Genomic DNA, 18,471 nt, shown 5'->3' with positions numbered 1-18,471 from the left:
GGGATTGTTTTCCCACCCAACCTGAATCCAATGCTTGTAGTCGGGTCCTGTCAGGTTCGGTGAGCTTGCAAGGCTCTAACACAAAAAGCCACTAAATGCAGTATAATTCTGTGCTGCAAACTGCAATAAAGCCTGAATTATGGTTTTCATATGAAACTGGTTGCTTTTCCAGGTGCAGTGCAGTTAACTAGTTGTTTCAAATGTACAATGAAACTCTGCAAGATGGCAAAGTAAGAATTCAACTCCAGTGCTAAGAGCAGGGAACTTAGGGCTAGAGTTTGCAACCCCTTCTCATTTTTGTGAGAACTTACACAAGTAGTCCCACTGAAGTCAGTAAGTGCTCACTAACAGGAGGAATGGCATCTTATCCTCTGTCAGGTGAGAGGATATTGATTTTTATAGGGTTAGGCTCACAACTATGGCTGACTCAGCCACCCTGTCATTCTAATTTGTTCAAAACTAGAGATGGACACATTTATTTTAATATTAAACCCACTGAAACATTGTGAGTTTAAAAATGTGTGTCTCAAACTCAAGGTTATTGATTGTGCTTTCCATTAGGAGGAGTAAATACATAAAAGGAACAGGGTGAAACAATCATTAAAAACACAAGTGAAAAATTAACCAGTGAGCACCATGATAAAGAGAGACCATTAAAAAAAAGCGGGGGAAAGGAGGAGTTGAGAAAAATTCTAATCAAAATATAAATGATATATAGACATACTGTATATAGGCCATCCACTTGTTTCTGAGGGTTTGTTGTTCTTTCTCAAATACACCTCTACCCCGATATAATACGACCCAATATAACACGAATTCGGATAGAACGCGGTAAAGCAGTGCCCCGGGGGGGGGGGGGGGCTGCGCACTCCGGTGGATCAAAGCAAGTTCGATATAACGCAGTTTCACCTATAACACGGTAAGATTTTTTGGCTCCCAAGGACAGCGTTCTATCGAGGTAGAGGTGTATATAGCTCATCTCCTCGCAGGTATTTGCCAGAGGATGTCTAGGGGATATTTATATGAATATAGGAAGTGCTATACAGCATTAGACCAATAGTCCATCCTGTCTGGCATTCTGTCTCCAACAGCAGCCAAAACCAGATGCTTAACAGGAAGGTATAAGAAATAGAACATTCTGGACAACCCATAGGCAACATATTTTCCTAACCCCAGAAATCAGTGTTTCTTTTATGCTCTGAAGCATGATGATTTATATCCCTCATACATTTTTAATTCTATCTCATAAATTTTCTCATTATTCCAAAGCCAATGAGTGCCTAAGTCTCTTTTGAAAAAGGGACTTTTGAAATTACTACTTCCTTGTTTTAATTGCCAATCTGTAAAATTAATTAATGTTTGTGAGGTGCTTAGACATGAGCTGTTAAAGTTCATAGACAGTCTGCAGGTAAAGTGGTAAGTGGATCAATGAAAGCCACTCCTTTTCCCTCCCTGCTTGTTCCCTGTGAGTGGATAAATGGAAAGAAGACTTGGTGCTATGTGAAGCAGGAATAGAGGGAAAGTCAGTAGAGAACATGTAAAAGAGAAAGAAAGGAGAGAATAGGCAGCAAAGATAAGTAAATGGACAGAACAAAGGAAAAACTATGCATACTGTGTCAAGATATGGTGTGAGGATCCATCAGGGGCTGGGGGCAATCACCAATACATCCCAAAGTGGGCTCCAACAACAGCAACAAAAAAGGTGAGAAGTACTGGTCTATAACATTTTGTGCACTATGGCAACAGAAGCCCATTTTTCATCAGCTGTTAAACATCTCCCATGATAATTTCATATTATTCATATTCTCCTGAGAATGTCAAAGTACATAACTCACTTTAAGAGAATCATTAATAAACAAACTACTAATAACAATTCAGTTACAGGTTTGCTTTGATGCCTGAAATAAAAGTGGATAATGGCCCTGTGTCATGGTGTCAGGTTTATAATCAAGCACCTCAGAAAATAGAAGTTATTTTTCTCTTTTAATTAGTTGATGATATAGGTCAATAGTCTGATCATCAAATCTTCCTATCATTATATTTCTAAAGAGACTAACATTATGGAACTGCTCTGTCTCTGGATGGACAATTCCTGTAACTTTAACCATAAAACCTTAAAAATAAAACCACCCTAAAAGGCTTTAAAAATTTGGCAATGAGCTCTGACATGATACAACTTACATTTGCAATAGCATTAGTTTTACTTTTCCACGCATATTTTATTTAAAAAAATGGGGGAGGGGTTGGAAGTGGGGCATTGTTTCTTGCAACAACGGGACAATTTGTGAAATAGGGTACTATTCAAGGGAAGTGAACAGGTTCAAAAGGGGGAGGGCGATGTATAACAAGCAAAAACTGACAAATAAGGTAGTGTGTTTCAGAAAAGGTAGAAATATGAATATGCAATTGTTGGAACATCAACATAAAACAATGTTAGGAAGTAAGGAGAGCTTTGCTTCTTCATACCAGTTCTTATAACAAAAACGCTGGGCATTCTGATATTATGAGGATGAGGATTGTGTAGGTACCTAGTCAGAAGGGAACATTCAATAAAATTGAAAGGCAACAAATTTTAAAGTGATAAAGGGAAATAATTTTTATGCAAAGCATATATTACTCTGTGGAACCTATAACCACAATTTGCTAAAGTCAAGCACTAAGTACAATTTTTTAAAAATATTAGATATCAGTGGGAGTAGGCACCTAAATACCTTTAAAATCTGTATCTAAGTCACTTCTGAACATGGTACTGAAGACTTGTCTACATGGTCGGGTGTGAGTCAAGTGAGGTGAATGTACAGTGCACTAGCCTGCCATGCACTAACTGGCAAGGACCAGTACATCAAATAGTAATTTGTCAAAGCACACTACAGAACTTTTAGTGCGTGGTAGCGGAGTCCACAAGGCCAGTTAGTGAGCGGCAGGCTAGTGCACTATAGACATATACCCCAGATTGCCATGTGCTAATTAATCATGTAGACAAGCCCTCAGGCTCCCTAAGTCACTCACATTACTTTGAAGATTTTATCCAGAGAGATTAAGGGTCAAATTTTTAAAGATATTGAAGGCACCATAACTTCCATTGGAATCAATGGGAGTTAGGTGCCTGTGGCAAAGTAACTCACCAGCTTAGGCACCCCCTCACAGCTAGGTGTAGTATTGCTGTGTTTTTTTCCACTGTAGTTCTGTCTGTGACGTTGCAGTCCATATGCTTTATGAAAATATGCTTATAAATGTGAATATGATGTAACTGGAATATGCTTTATGCAAAAAGTCTCTTGTAAGGTGTCATTACAAAGCTTATAATCTACTGAGTGTGTTCATCCTATTTGTTTGCATGTATTATTTCCGTGTCTGGAGTTAGGAGAATAAGATATAAACTTGTATTACTGATGTAAACATATTAAGTGGAAGTCATTAAGGGTGCTTCAGAATCAATGACCTGTAAATGGCTCTGTTTACTTGCAAACCTTCCTGTGTACATGTGGGCCAGCCCAAGAAGAATGGAGGCTGGGGTCTCACAGGACATGTGACCATGTCACATGATGCTGGAATCCATCTTAAATCTGGTACTTTACCATTTAGAAGGAGGGGTGGGGACCCAGAGAGAAAACAGATTCCCACCTTGTGCCAAAGCTATAAAAGGTGGTGGAGCAGGACAAAGGGGCAGCCAGTCATGAGAAAGCCCCTGCTTACCACCTGAGATGTCTGCTGGAACTAAGAAGGACTGTACCGGGGAAAGGATTGGGCCCAGACTAGGAAGGCGTCTAGTCTGTAAAAGAAGCTTATTGGAATATCTCTGAGGGTGAGATATTACCTGTAATCAGTTTCTTAATGTATTAGGCTTAGACTTGCGTGTTTTTGCTTTATTTTGCTTGGTGACTTACTTTGTTCTGTCTGTTATTACTTGAAACCACTTAAATCCCACTTTTTATACTTAATGAAATCACTTTTGTTTATTAATAGACCCAGAGTAAATGATTAATACCTGGGGAAGCAAACAGTTGTGCATATCTCTCTATCAGTGTTATAGAGGCTGGACAATTTATGAATTTACCCTATATAAGCTATATATAGAGTAAAACGGATTTATTTGTGGTTTGGATCCCATTGGGAACTAGGTGTCTGGGTGCTGGAGAGGTAACCTGCTGAGCTGTTTTTGGTTAAAGTCTGCAGCTTTGGGGGCATGACCTGGACCCTGGATCTGTGTTGCAGCAGGCTAGCGTGTCTGGCTCAACAAGACAGGGTTCTGGAGTCCCAGGCTGGCAGGGAAAATGGGCTCAGAGGTAATTTCAGCACATAAGGTGACAGTCCCAAGGGCATCTCTGTGACCAAACCCATCACACTGTCCAGGTCCACTCTTGATCCCCTTTGCCTTGTGTTTCACCCACTTTAAGGTAATTCAGAGTCCAGTTTAAAAGACAGGAAAAACCTAAAGTCTAGTAGCCTGTGCCAGACCCTCAACCTCCATCCCGGGCATGTCATTTTTGACTTCTTTCAGTCTGCAACTCTGCCCTTCTCCTGTTGGTCTGGAGAAGAGTTAGGGGAACCCGGGCCTGCAGTCTCCTCTGGGTTCCAGCCCACGGACCCTGTTTTAGACAGGTAAGGATTGTTCCTTCAATCATGCACTGCTTCCTTGTGCTGCTCTGATCTTTCCTTGCTTGTCAGCACCTTCTCCAGGTCTGAACACCATTATTCCCACTATGGATTTGTGGCTCCATGCAGCTTCTTTCCAGGTAGCTATTGAGAAGCCTCCTCAGCCAATCCCAACCTCTCCAGCAGTAGCTGACCTGGATTTCAAACAGTCCTGCTGGTCTTCCCAGTACTTTTCCTGGAACTGGACTTAGTGATAAATGGTCACTTACATAAAAAAAAAAAAAAATCACACAATATTCAGGTTACTTCCAGTCCAAAGAGACCAGTCACTTACCCCAGATCAATTGGTACCCTAGATCTTACACCAAAGACAATACCTGTAGCCAATCCTGTAATACACTATATAAAGGTTTATTAACTAGGAAAAAGAAAGAAGAGAGTTATTTACAGGTTAAAGCAAGCAAACATATAAACACATATGAGTTATCATCTAAATCCTACAGAGTTGTAATGATCTGTCAATTCAAAGTGTCTTACAGAGCAGACCCAGGGTAACCTCTGGGGATTTTCCCCTCAGTTTAGAGTCTCTGGCTCTGTCACAGTTCAAACAGCAAAGAGATGGAAAATTTTCCTGTAACTTCATTTTATTTCCTTCATTCAGCTTCCAAATCCACAGGACAAGCTTCTTTGCACGTAGCATTTCCAAAGTGTGGTAGGGCCATTTACCAATCCTTCGTATTGCAATATTCTTGATGGCCAATCAGATTTTGATAGTCTTTCTGGATGGTAGGGAGGGATGATTCCCGTGCCTAGGTTCACAAATATAGAGCAAACAGTTTCAAAGTTATAAAGCAAAACGTACATGTTTTCTTATTGCAAGGAATACCAACATTACAAGGGAGATTAATGGATGCAGCAACTTACAAGCATTTCATAGAGTCTAAACCAGTGGTCCCCAAACTGTGGGGTGGAATGTTTGGGGGGGGGGTTGGGGGGGGGAAGCAGGGAGGCAGCGCCACCCAGCCCTGCTCCAGCCTCAGCCCCTGGCTGGGGCGCCGCTCCCGGCCCTGCTGCCAGCCTTGGCCACGTTACCCCTGTCCGTGCCCCCCACTCCAGGAGCCGCAACCCCGCTCCTGGCCTTGGCTCATGGGGGTTGGGGGGAAACAGTGGTAAGGGGAGGCATGATCCTGAAAAGTTTGGGGACCACTGGTCTAAACACTAAATACATTCTTATAAGACTAATACCTATTTTGAGCAAAACTAAACATACAAGTGAACTGGTCTGGTCTCCAGCTATGAGTTTATCAGTTCTTAGCAAATGCCTTCAGTCTGGGCAAGAGCTGGCATCTAGTTTGCTAGCATCACAGTTCAGGGAGTTTCTCATTCAGTCTCCTTAAGGCAGGAGTCCCTTAGCTCTCCTCTATGGACCTGGACTTGTAACTTGGATCAGCTGTAAGGCCTCAGTCCACTGCTTCTTCATCTGGCTCCTGCCCCCTCCCCCCAATTGGTGCCAAATTCAGAGGGTTCAGTAAGCCATCCTTCCCTTACAGTTGTCTCTCTCCTAGTAGCTAGTCGAGACAGGTCCATCCATATTCCAGGACTGGTCCATTTGAACTGGGCTTCTCCCTTCTGAAGGCTCCTTCTCCAAGATTGGCATGCCTTGCGGGTGCAGAGAAATGGGACTGCTTGTATAACATAAAGCTGTTATTTAACCCCTTCTTACCTGGTGCAGGGTTTGTACACATTAGTCACCTAGGGCCAGATTTTTAAGGTATTTAGGCACAGTGACACTTTCCCATGGTCATGTAGGAAGTCTGTCCCGGAGTCAAAAACTAAACCCAGCTCTCCTCAGTCCCAATCCACTACCATAACCACAGGACCATCTAGCAGCAAATTTGAAGTGTGTGGGTGGCTGGTGGATATGGAGACCAACAGTTTTCTTCAATTACCTTAATCCTCTCTTCCATGCTATACTTTCTAAGTTAGTCTGGTGCCCCAGTTTGGGAAATATGGGTAGAAGTAGTAAATAGCCCAGCTAAAGTTATTTTGTGTTACTAGAAATATTGTATAGAAAAGTATTGAAAATGGGCCACATAATAAATAGGACAATAAATAATAATACATTGAATTTCCTTGAGTCAGTCACTGTGCTGCCCCTCAATTCCCAGGCTATTACAATTCTTTTGAGGATATGGTATAAATGACAGGGCATGTTCTACCCTCATACATGCACCTGGTGCTCATTAACATAAAGGTGACCTGCAAAGAAAACAAATTTGGGCTATGCTCTTTTAAATTATGTATAAAGAAGACTGGAAACTTTTTTTTAAACTTTGCAACTTCAGATCCTGCCTAGGCTTGAAGATGCTGCAATGATAGAAGAACTAGTGCAATGGTGAGATCACAAGAGCCAAAAGAATGAACATTGAGCTATTAAGATAGGAAATAATTTTTAGGTAGACAGTTTAAAACTCGTTTTCTTGTAAAACCTCTTTAATTTCAATGAATAACATTTTGAAATGAGAAAGTCTTTGTTAGACAATTTGCTTCTTCAATCAAAATAAGTGCTTGTAATAACGCCTTTATACATTCCACCGGACCACTAACAAAATCAGCTAAGTCCATGTTCCTGATATTTCTAATATAATTCCAATGCACTAAGGTGGTTGCTGCCTTCTGCTGTGATGAACCTGTTCCAAACTGGCCATTTTATGGTAAATACTCAATGTAGTCTCAAGTACTACTTAGTATCTTCCACTTTTTGCTATTGTTATATTTTTTGATGGTGGCAAAACAGGTAAATATGAACAAATGTTCAACAGCTAGCAGAATTACAAGGTGATATTGTTACATAGATTTTACAACATAAAATCTGACTGGGGTCCCAAAACTTTCCCCAGATTTAATAATTTGTTTTGCATTGTGATACTTCCTCAATTCATTCTTGTACTGTAAGCATTCCAAATGATTCCAACTGTCAAGTGATGCAAATTTTGACACAGAAATTTTTCCATATTTGTGAGGTGATTCTCCAGTCTTAATGCTAACAGAGCAAGTTTCAAATCCAGTGAGATGTCATCAGTGGTTGTGTTTATTAGAATGTGTTTAGTGTTTGGATAGTCTCTCTCCTACAATTGATTTTTTGTTTACAGTTCCACATCCCCTATATTATATCACTCTTCTCTATGTATTTCTAACAATTGCTTGTGTCTGTACTAGGTTTTGGGTTTAGCTTTTCAGTATATAGCACTTGTCTACGGCTTGCTACTTCTTGGGTTCCACGATCAGCAGGAATCTTGACCTTCAGACTAAACTAATAGAATCAGAAAAGCAGCTAAGAATTTCAGGCTATTACAGAGACGTGCATGGAATAGCAGCAAACTATTCACTAAGGTGAAGATGCAAATCTATGAGACTTGTATGCCATCATCCCTGCTTTATGGTTCAGAAACATGGACTATATATGCTAGGCACATCAGGAGACTGAACAGCTTCCACATGAGATGCCTGCATAAGATTCTGAAAATAAAGTGGGAAGACAAAATACCAAACGCAGAGATGCTGGAGTGCACAGAACTGACACACTTAGAAATCACTATCAAGAAGAAGAGTTTGCGATGGCTCCGTCATGTCAGGGTAGAGACCATATCCCCAAGAATATTTTGTACAGAGAGGTTTGGGATGGCTCTAGAAAGCAGAGTCCTCCTTTATGGCAGTATGTGTGCAAAAATGATATGAAATCATTCAACATCAATGTAGGGAGAAGCGTACAAAATCCTGTCCAGTTTGGAGGGAATATCTGGCACTCAACATGAAGCAGCTTTGATCCAGAGGATGGAAACAAAGCGAGAAAGCAGTGTGTTGTAATCTTGGATTCTAACTCAGACAACACATGGATCTGTGAAATTTGTAACAAGCTGTGTAACTCTCGAATTGGGCTTGTCAGCCATAAGCAGATTCATCAGAAATCTCATTAGACCTCTTACATGTATACCAAGATCCAGTTTGGACAGTTGCCAATAACAAGGAGGAAATTGACTGGCATATCTACTGGCTTTCCACAATAACTCTCCATGTGGACACTCTTATTCCCAAACAAAAGTGACTTTATTCCAGAAAAATTAATGGACTTTGGAAGTGGAGTAATTATTCTGGAATAAACTCATTTTTATTTTGGATTAGAGAGTCCACATAGGGGAGTTACTTCAGAATAGCTAAATTGTACTGGAATAGCTATAGCCAAATAGCTATGCTGGGAAATTTCCTATGTAGACAAGCCCTATAATAAAGATTATGCACAAAACAAAAGTGTATACTCTGTGTTTAGAATCATTGCTCGTCTCCTGATTGTCATGTTTTGATTTAACTGCTGGAAGTACTCAAAAGGCCTGATCTGGCAAAACTTTATTTAAGTAACCCTACTCAGGTGACCTGTGACTTTGGATAGAAAAAAAGAAAATAAATGCAAATTCAAAGTCAATAACTTGTTGAATGCCCTACTTACCCTTGTTGTTTGGACCATTCAGATTAAAACTGATGGATTTTGATTATTTAGGCAGCTATCCCCTTACCCTGCATGTAGTAGCTGCAAGATCAAGGTATATATTCACTGGAAACCTTTACATTTGCTTTAAATTATATCAGAGATGTAATAATTTGTACCTACATACAGGGCATACACAGCACAGGAAAACTGTTGAATTCAATTATGATATAAAACTCATCTACAAGTGGATTTTGATCATAAGTTTGAGTATGCATGAGTTTAAAATATGTTTCAGATCTGCATAAATCCCACATGTTAAATAATTTAGTCTGAAACCTACTTTGAGAAGCAGAAAAAAGTAAAGGATATTACATCTGGGAGGCTCTTTATTTTTTGGCACTTTCAAATTAGATATGCCAAATAATTTGAAAACTGCATAGATACTAGTGTTGAGGACTCTACAAAAGGCTAATTTATAAATGTGCTGCGTAAAGGACTCTCCAGGCAGCCACCTCCCTGGGCTGCTCAGTTCCCAGGGTACCTGCTTCCTTGGGTTATTGGGCAACCTAGGAAGTCAGCAGGCTGCCAGGTAGCTGGGGAGCCCAGCAGACCAGCAGGTGGACAGCCAGGGAGCTGGGCAGCTTGGGGAGCCCGGCAAGCAGGCTGGCTGGCTAGCAGGAAACCACGCAGAGAGGCAGGCTGGCAACCTGCCTGGTTTCCATTGAAAATTTTGACAGAATTGACATGTTCTCATAGAACATTTCAGTTCCATTGATTCAGCGCTTTCCAAAACAACATTGTTTTTTCAGAACATTTTTGACCAGCTCTATACTTGAGTTGTAGATAGTTGCTTGACTACAGAACCATGTTTAAATATTGCAGCTCTCAGTAAACTGCAGAAAGGAGGCCATCTAGGAGGGTCACATGACATCCACAGTTGGCAAAAGCACTCATTTGTCTACAAAGATTAATGTAATTTTTTTCAACCAAAATGGCATTTTTATAATAGAGATTTAGGTTCAGAGAATAGACTTTGATCAACAACACAGAAAAATGCAAAATAGTTTTATGTATATACACAGTAAAGAAATGCAGGAAATAAACATTCCTTCTTGCATACAAGTCCAAGATGCAGTAACAAAATATACTTATAAGAAAAAATTCTTATGATATTGCTAGAAAACAATGGGACAGTTCTGGTCTCCTTTGCACCAGTATACATCAGGAGTAACTCCACTGAAATCAATAGTGTTAAATAGGTGTAAAATTGATGTGGCTGAAAGAAAAATGAGGTCTTAAGACATACCCAACAGGAGACCTTTCATATAATGCTATGGAGGCACTTGTATTCTTTGTATTTCTTTCCACAGAAAATGTTGATAAAAATGTGAAAAAGGACAGGATTCTGGACCACAAAGGTAGAATACATGGTGGCAGGCGGCTGCTTGCAGCAGGATCTCGTTGCTCTGTTATGCAATGTTTACATTAAAAAATAATGTAATTGTTAATACAAGCTGTATGTGCCTTAATGATAAGAACATAAGCACCCTTGCACTCTGACTCTTGTTAGCTTCTGCAATGTCCCCTTGCAAACGTAGGCAGCTGGAGCAAGTTAAGGCAGCCCCTGAGGCTGCTTTCACCTGTGCTAGGAGCCAAAGAAACTACCAGCTGGTAATAGGATAAGTTGGCACAGAGAAGGCAAAAAGCCACCTTGACCCACAGCAACTGTAACTTGGCCACATTACACATCATGTTGTTACTCAGTAGATATTCCATATTTAAGACAGCAGGTTTTTCATTCTGAGCATCCATTTAAGCCTAACATCCAATTGGTCACATTTGGATGTGCTGCTGAAAATATAACTTTTTGACTTAGTCTTTAAAAAGACAAGCCCAGAAAGATCCAGAGATGATAACTTTGTTTCTTTAGGATATAATTTGCATCTTCTTCTTGGGCTTCTTTGTTCCCGTAAAATATGAAATTGCCAGGTATTTTAGTCCTTACAAAAGTAAACACTAATTATATAATGACTGAGACAATAATATGAGAAGTACAGCTGGGTACGCTGCATTAACTATTTTAATAACTATTTTTCACAATATTGTTAATATGCCCTTAGAACACCTCTCCTCCTTTTGTCTTCCTCAGGTTCTAAACTGTTTTGTGTATCTGACAGAGGTAACTGTGCCTCAAGCATACAAATCTCTAATTCAGGGATTCCCAAACTTTTTGGACAACTGTGCCAAGTTTGCCAGACTACAGCCATACCATCCAAGTATATACCATCTTCAGGTATGGTCTCATTTCTTAGTGGTGCTTGAGTAGGTATATTTCAAAATGTACTGGATTCTGTTCACAGATAGGACCTCTGATGCTGGGAACCACAGGATGCATAAAAGGGAGCCTCTGATTGCAGCAATACCCATTGTCCCTCCATCCCCTTTGACTTGCCAGGTACTGAGAAGGCAGAACAGTAAGAAGTGGAGAACAGTTGCTATCATGTAGACTGGAGTCTGGTTAGCAAATGCAGCTAAAGAGAGAGGGTGATGATGCTCCCTGCTACTTGCCAATAGCCCACCCATTTGCAACCCGTTACCTCTCCACATAGGGATCAAGCAGTTCATAGGGAACTATCACCTATCTATCACCAACATATCACCCAAAAGATCATGGAACTCCAAGTGAGTGTATGTAGTAAATGGGAATGATTAGACACAAGTGGGAAATTTTGGAGAGTGAAAGTTCATAACATCCCCCGGAAGTGCTCCATCTCACTTGTTTTCTCTCGTTTAAACAGACATTGTTAATTTAGAACTCGTGCTTTCTTATTTTGTATATGACACCTCAGATTTCTATGAAAAACAGAGGAAAAATGTTTCTATTTTCCCTCCCTTTGCTTACTTTGCTCTTTGTGTATAGTCACTTTATTTATTTCCCCTGTAAAATCAGTTGAAGCCACATTTTCAGGGGTGTTCACTAGTTTTTTGTTCACATTTTTGGCAGCCTAACTTGAGACACTTGGGACCTGATTTTCAGAGGTTCAGAGTATATGCAATTCCTAGAGCCCTGTGTTTTCTGCAAATGCAGATTAACACAAAACAAAATGAAAAACCACCAGAAAACAAAAAACTTACCCCACAGCAGCAGCTCCTGTCCCATGGGGCTGAGCCTGGCTCCCCACTCCAGATGTTGTGATTTGGCACATGGGCTAGGAGTGTCACTCAGGTTGGCCCATGCATTCCTCACTCAAATTTTGCCTGCCTCTCTCTCCATCCCCTGGTCACAACGGAAGTGTGGCTAGGCCAAACGTGAGTAGCACTGTGGCCCTGTGCCCCAGGTTGCAAAGCCTGGAGTGTGGAGCCAGGCCGAGCCCCGTAAGAATGGAGCCACCAACGCAGGATGACTGCTAGGCAGGCTTCCATCTTTGGGGCAGGACTCAACCATGATAAAATGAATCGCTCTCCCAAAACCTGCAAAAATTATAAAATAAAAATAAAAATTTCATGGGGCCCTACCAATTTCTATTGGTTGCACTAAGGCTAAGCACCTCTGAACATCAAGCCTATTGAGTGATTCAGATAAGAATGCCCATGGGGAGGGGGGTCAGACCAACCGTCCATCTAGCCCAGTGGTTTTCAAACTGCAGGTTGCGACCCAATATTGGGTCATGGAATGTAAGGCACTAGGTGGTGGAGGCTCTGGTCAGCACTGCTGACCGGGCCGTTAAAGGTCCCGTTGGCGGTGCTGCCTGGCTAAGGAAGGCTAGTCCCTACCTTTTCTGACACTGTGCTGTGCCCCGTGAGCAGCCAGCAGCAGGTCCAGCTCCTAGGCAGGGGGACCATGGGGCTCCACGTGCTGCCCCAGCCCTGAGCACTGGCTCTGTACTCCCATTGGCCAGGAACCGACCAATGGGAGCTGGGGGGAGGGGGCAGTGCCTGCAGGTGAGAGCCAGGTGGAGCCATTTGTGCGCCTGAGCCTAGGAGTTAGACCTGGTGCTGGCTGCTTCTAGGGCACAGCATGGTCTTTGGAGCCAGGACAGGCAGGAAGCCTGCCTTTAGCACTCTGGCTGTGCCACTGACTAGGAGCTGTCAGAGATAAACCCATGCCCCAATCCTGAGCCCCCCCAAACCTCCTTCCTGCACCCCAAATCCCTCATCCCTAGCCCCACCCCAGAGCCCCCTCCTACACCCTTTTCAGAGTAGCAGCCGTGTTAGTCTGTATCCGCAAAAAGGTCTTAGTCTCTAAGGTGCCACAAGTACTCCTGTTCCTCCTACACCCTGAATCCCTCACCCCAAACCTCTGCCCGAGCCCCTCCTACACCCCAAACGCCTCATTCCCAGCTTCCTTGGGTTGCAGAGATAAAAATTTTTCTTCAACTGGGTTGCCAGAAAAGAAGTTTGAAAACCACTGCTCTAGCACAGCCTCCTGTCTTCCAACAGCAGTCAGTGTCAGCTGCTTCACAGGCAGTGAACAGACCAGGGCAATTTATCCAGAGACTCTTGTGCCTCCACTCAGAACTTCTGTCAACCCCCGCCCAGTCCCCTGAAACACAGACACCCACAGTGCAAGTGCTGGCCTGAGTGTGCTGGTTGGGCCGGTCTCGCACGCAGCAGCAGGCCTATACCGCCCCAAGGCTTGGCAGGGGAAGCGGGCCGGGGTAGGCCCTCTGGGGCGAGGGAAAGAGACGGGGGCCCAAGCTCCCTGGCAGGCTGGCGCACGCTCCGCTTCCCCTCGAACCGTCCCGGCCCTGGCTCACTGGGCCGGGTCCCGCGGCGGGCGCTCCGGACAGGGGCAAAGCAGCAGCAAAGACGCCCCCCACAGCAGCAGTCGCGGCTCCTGCGCATTCCTCCCCCTCGCGAACGCGCCTGAGCCCAGCTGCAGCGGCTGGAAAGTGTGAGCCGGCCCGGCGCGCGCTCCCCTGGCGCCTTCCAGGCTGGAACGTGAATCCGGGGCTCGGGAGGGGACGCGCGCGCCGCGCTCGTGCGCGAGGAGGCTGAGCGCCCGGGCTCGCCACCCCCTGGCTGGCCTTGCGCCGCCGCTCGCGAGCCGCGCTGTGCATGCACGGCGGGGAGGGCTCGTGCGGACTGAGGGTCCCGAGCACCGCGGGTTGCGCTGCCTGCTCCTCCTCCTGAGCAGAGCCACATGATGGCGGCAGCTGCGGCCGTAGTGGTGGAGGTGAGCGTGAGCAGCACCGGGAGTAGCAGCAGCGACACGTCCAGCACAGGCGAGGAGGAGAGGATGAGGCGCCTCTTCCAGACCTGCGATGGCGATGGGGACGGCTACATCAGCAGGTAACAGCCGCAAGGGCAGGAAAGGGTTTGTGCAGCTGGGCGCGGGGATTCCCCCTCTTCGCCCCCCCCTCAAGTGACATCGCAAGTTCTCAGCAAGTTTCTCGGGGAGAGTTTGCAGTAGTTTGCAATCAGCAGCATTGTGCATGGGGGCTGTCTTTCCCTGTGTAACAGGGGCAGGCTGGACTGGACCATCCTTTCTCAGCTCAGTTTGCGGGACCTTTTTGAGGGTTTAGTAGTTTGTTAGTCTTTTGAGTGGTTCTGGGCATCATGTTTAGTAACTACAAGAATCCTTGGCTTAAGTGATGCTTCTCTCCTGCAATAACTGCCTGAGATGGTGGCAAGAAGAGATCGAGCCCTTTTTAGCATAGAAGTAGATCAGAGCCTCTTCAGTTTCTGCAGGGGCAAGAGTCTACTCTGAGGGCAGGATGCTTGCATTGTCCTGCTACTGTGGGCAGCAGCCAGGAAGGTGAATTCACATAAACTCCTAGAAGTTAGAGATGTACATCATTCTGCCAGTGCAGGGTTGTTCCTAAGTAACAGGGTACATGATGATGCTCCACTAGTATTCAAACTTCACAGCACAACATTTGGATAAATCATTTGCCTCAGATCTACAGCATGAGAATATCAGCTATGAAGGAATAGCAGGCATTCTTTTCTGAAATGTGTCTGATTTGGTATTCTGTTCCAATTTTCTGTGTTGGGATAGTGAAATTGGTTCACAGTGTCTTGCTTCCTATGTGGATAACCATCCTTTCCATTAGAGTAGCAGGGATTAGCTGAAAGTTTAGTACATCAGTGCTAACAAATGGATATTTAGGAATCAAGGTGGGTTTTGTACACACAGCATATAGTTGCCAATTGCCTGGGGCCAACATTTTTTATTAATATTTTAACAGGTTTGATTTTTATTAATATTTCTATTAACACAGACAAGGTAACTTCCACGTGACCCACGAAGATTAAACCACATCAGTCAGATGTCTTCTTTACTCTAAGGCGTCTATTGGCACCTTAAAGACTAACAGATTTATTTAGGTGGTCACCGGACTCCTTGTTGTTTTTTGTGGATATAGACTAACACAGCTACCCCTCTGATTCTTTACTCTAACATGTTAAACAAGTGGTGTACAATAAACTTACAAAATTGTTGTAACTTAAAAATTCCTTTGCTCTTTCAGTGCATATAGTTTTGGCTGTGTTTTTCTTGAGACCCTGTTCTTGCAACTGTGTGTGCATGGGTGGACTCTTGTACCACACAAAATCAATTTAAGGATCAGATAAGATCTTCATGGCAGTGATGATGGGCTTTAACTGTGTTGTGTACAGCACTGAGCATGTTGTTGGAAATACATATCACACTTCTAAATGTTCCTACATCGGTAGTTAGCAGCAGTCTGTTTTAAGCAGGAGAGGACTAGTGGCAGGGTGTTTTCTGTAAGGGGCCTTCAAATTTTTTTTAATAAGCTTTCAGAATCAGGATAGGATTTTCAAAGGTGGTGGGAACCTGCAGCTCCAAATGAATTCAGTAGGAGCTGCAGGTGCTCTGCACTTCTGAAGAGTTGGGATGCGAGAGAAAGTTATTAATCTAGGCTAGGAGCTCCTCTGAAACCTAAGAACATGAGGCTGAACAGAGGCCAAGTGCACTATAATTCTCAACAGAGTCTGAGATCAGACAATGTTGAGAATCTCAAATAATGTCCTTCAGTAAATAATGGGACTTTGTATCTGTAGGTTAGTTTAAAAAGAGTCATCTGACCTTAGTTATTTTACCAATTTATTCTTATCTAATAGACATCCTGAGTATTTTTTCAACCAAGGGGCTGTTTTATCAGTGGTTATTCTGAAATGAAAATACTGAAAATGTACACTTTTATATATACCAGTGTGTCAAGTCCAGTAAAGATGACGTTTTCCTTTTAGTTTGTATGCCATATTAATAGACGTTATTTTGCTTGTCAGAAAATTTGAAACACTTGTTTACGATATATGTTCCCTGATTATAATATGCTATCTCATCTATACCCTTACTACTTTTTTTTCCTGACTATGTAAACTGAAGTGGGATTTAATCAAATACTGTAGTTAGTGTACATAAAACTTGCTAATGGAATGTTAATATATTGCTTTATGTGGACAATTAGGGGACACTAATGAACCACCAAACCAGACTGCTGTATTTTAAATTAACTTTGCTCCTATTCATCACAAAAGCTGGGAAACAGTTTTAATTAAAGAGAAACAAAAATTACATCATGAAGCAATTGAAAGTAACGTGAAAGAGAGAACTATAAAAAAGATAAAACTTTTAACGCTGAAATCTTTCCAGAAAAATAGAATCACACTGAAGACAGCGACAGCTAAATGGAAATGTTGAAAAGGAGACCAAATTGATGTTCTTCACAGAACCTCTCTCCCCCTCTGAAGAGCTAGAAAATAGCTCTCTAAGTTTAGGATCATCAGCCTTTCCAGACGATAAATGAAAAGGATGATAGCTTAATTTATAATAGACAGACTTCAAAAATGTTAAATGAAAGTGCATTTCTATGCCATTCATGAGAGAATCAGTGAAACTGTATGTTACAGTCATAACTTGTTCTAAATCTCACCCAAGAGCTATGAGGGTTCAGTGTCTAAAATTCCAAGAACTGGAGTGGGAGGGGCACTGGAATACATCAGGAAACAAATATAGCACAAAAGAGAGTAGCTGAAAGCCAGAGAGGAGGTATCAGGACCATTATTGGTGGTTGATAACCTACTTTGGGATGGGGAATGTACTTTCAAGTGAGCAGTGGTATGGCCTGGATCCAAAAGCAATAACATAGATATATATCTTCTTTTAAACTTCATATTTTTTTAGGTAGATGATCAAGGTATCTTTGGCATCATCTGGAGTCATCTGATTTTTTTGACCCCTATCAATTAGGTTTCAGTCCTGGGCACATGGCACAGATACTACATTGATTTCCTTGGACACTGATCTTGGAAATGGAATGCATCTCTCTCTCTTGGCATTGCATACTGTCTAATTTTTTCCACTAATCTACTTTATGGCAAATTGTGTATGCAGGAGTGGGTTTGCCTAGTGGTTCTCAGGCATTTTCAGTGTGGGCCATCTGCAGAGAGGTTGTCTCTCAGACATTTCCTTCGCACTCACAATAACACAACATCCATGTGGCACTCTGTAGCAATTGTTTACATGGAAAAATAATATTAGGAAAGTGTTTGGTATTTTATCTCCTTTTGATGTAATAAGTGATTTGTCCTTTTTGTGATGTTAATTGCACTGTCTGCTTTTGCTCTTAATCTTCTCCTCCTATTTATACTTCCCCTTTTTCTGCTGCTTCTTTCTTATCCATATAGTTCAGCCATGGTCCTCTTTCCCTCTGCCCTCCTGGACATGTTGCCTGGCTTCCCATTCTCTCTTGCCCTCCTTCCCTGGACTTTTCTTTGCTTCCTTTGCCCACTGGTGACTCTGGTTCCTGAGGGTAATTCCTGTTTCCTTGCCTTTTCTGCTGTAGCTCTAGTGGAGGCAGGTCCCTCCTTGTTCATTGCTCCTTTTACAGGCCTGCAGTTCAGCTTTGTAATAAAGATTGTGGACATCTGTTAGAAGCAGCTAGAAACAAAGAAGCAAAGCCAGCACCCTATCGCCCCCAGCCAGCTCTCTATGAGCCACTGGTGGTCACAAAGTGCAGTTTCAGAACTGTTAGACTTTTCCTCTTTTGAGCATCCATTTTTGAGAAATTTTAATTTATTTTAAATGTAACAAAGATCTCCCCTCCCATTTTTCAGCTGTTGTTCAGTATAATTTATATCAATTGAAAATACGCACACAATAGCCATTCTACTGGCATCCCTGAAGTTTATTTAGTCTTTTGCTTGCTTGCTAAATGCCTCCAGAAGAGCATTTGCAAGGTTGCTGCTTGGTTTTAGAACTCCTCTGAAACTTCAGAGACCTTGTGGGAGAGAAAATCTGTATTCTTGCAGTACAGGCAGGCAGTTTTCCATTGTATGCATCTTTATTTAGTGTATCACATGGGGAGATGAGCTATTTGCATTTCTAATGAAGTTATATGGAGTCTCAGCGGTGGAAACTG

The 18,471-nt window shown here is 42.6% G+C and overlaps 1 protein-coding gene across 2 annotated transcripts in view; it reads left to right on the top strand.

Moving 5' to 3' along the window:
* Positions 1–14,090: 14,090 nt before the first annotated feature.
* MCC (MCC regulator of WNT signaling pathway) overlaps positions 14,091–18,471 on the top strand; it is a 331,118-nt gene continuing 326,737 nt past the window's right edge. For both annotated transcript variants that reach the window (XM_026649202.2, XM_026649201.2), the window contains exon 1: positions 14,091–14,374. In XM_026649202.2, the coding sequence (XP_026504987.1) occupies positions 14,226–14,374 (149 nt within the window). In that variant the 5' untranslated portion in view covers positions 14,091–14,225. The remainder of the gene's footprint in view (positions 14,375–18,471) is intronic.

The sequence above is a fragment of the Terrapene carolina genome, unplaced genomic scaffold (assembly GCF_002925995.2).
Source record: "Terrapene carolina triunguis isolate 2854851 unplaced genomic scaffold, T_m_triunguis-2.0 Scaffold69, whole genome shotgun sequence".
NCBI classification, from domain to species: Eukaryota; Metazoa; Chordata; order Testudines; family Emydidae; genus Terrapene; species Terrapene triunguis.
The sequence above is the reverse complement of the archived record's forward strand: the minus strand, read 5'-3'. Positions and strand labels throughout refer to the sequence as shown.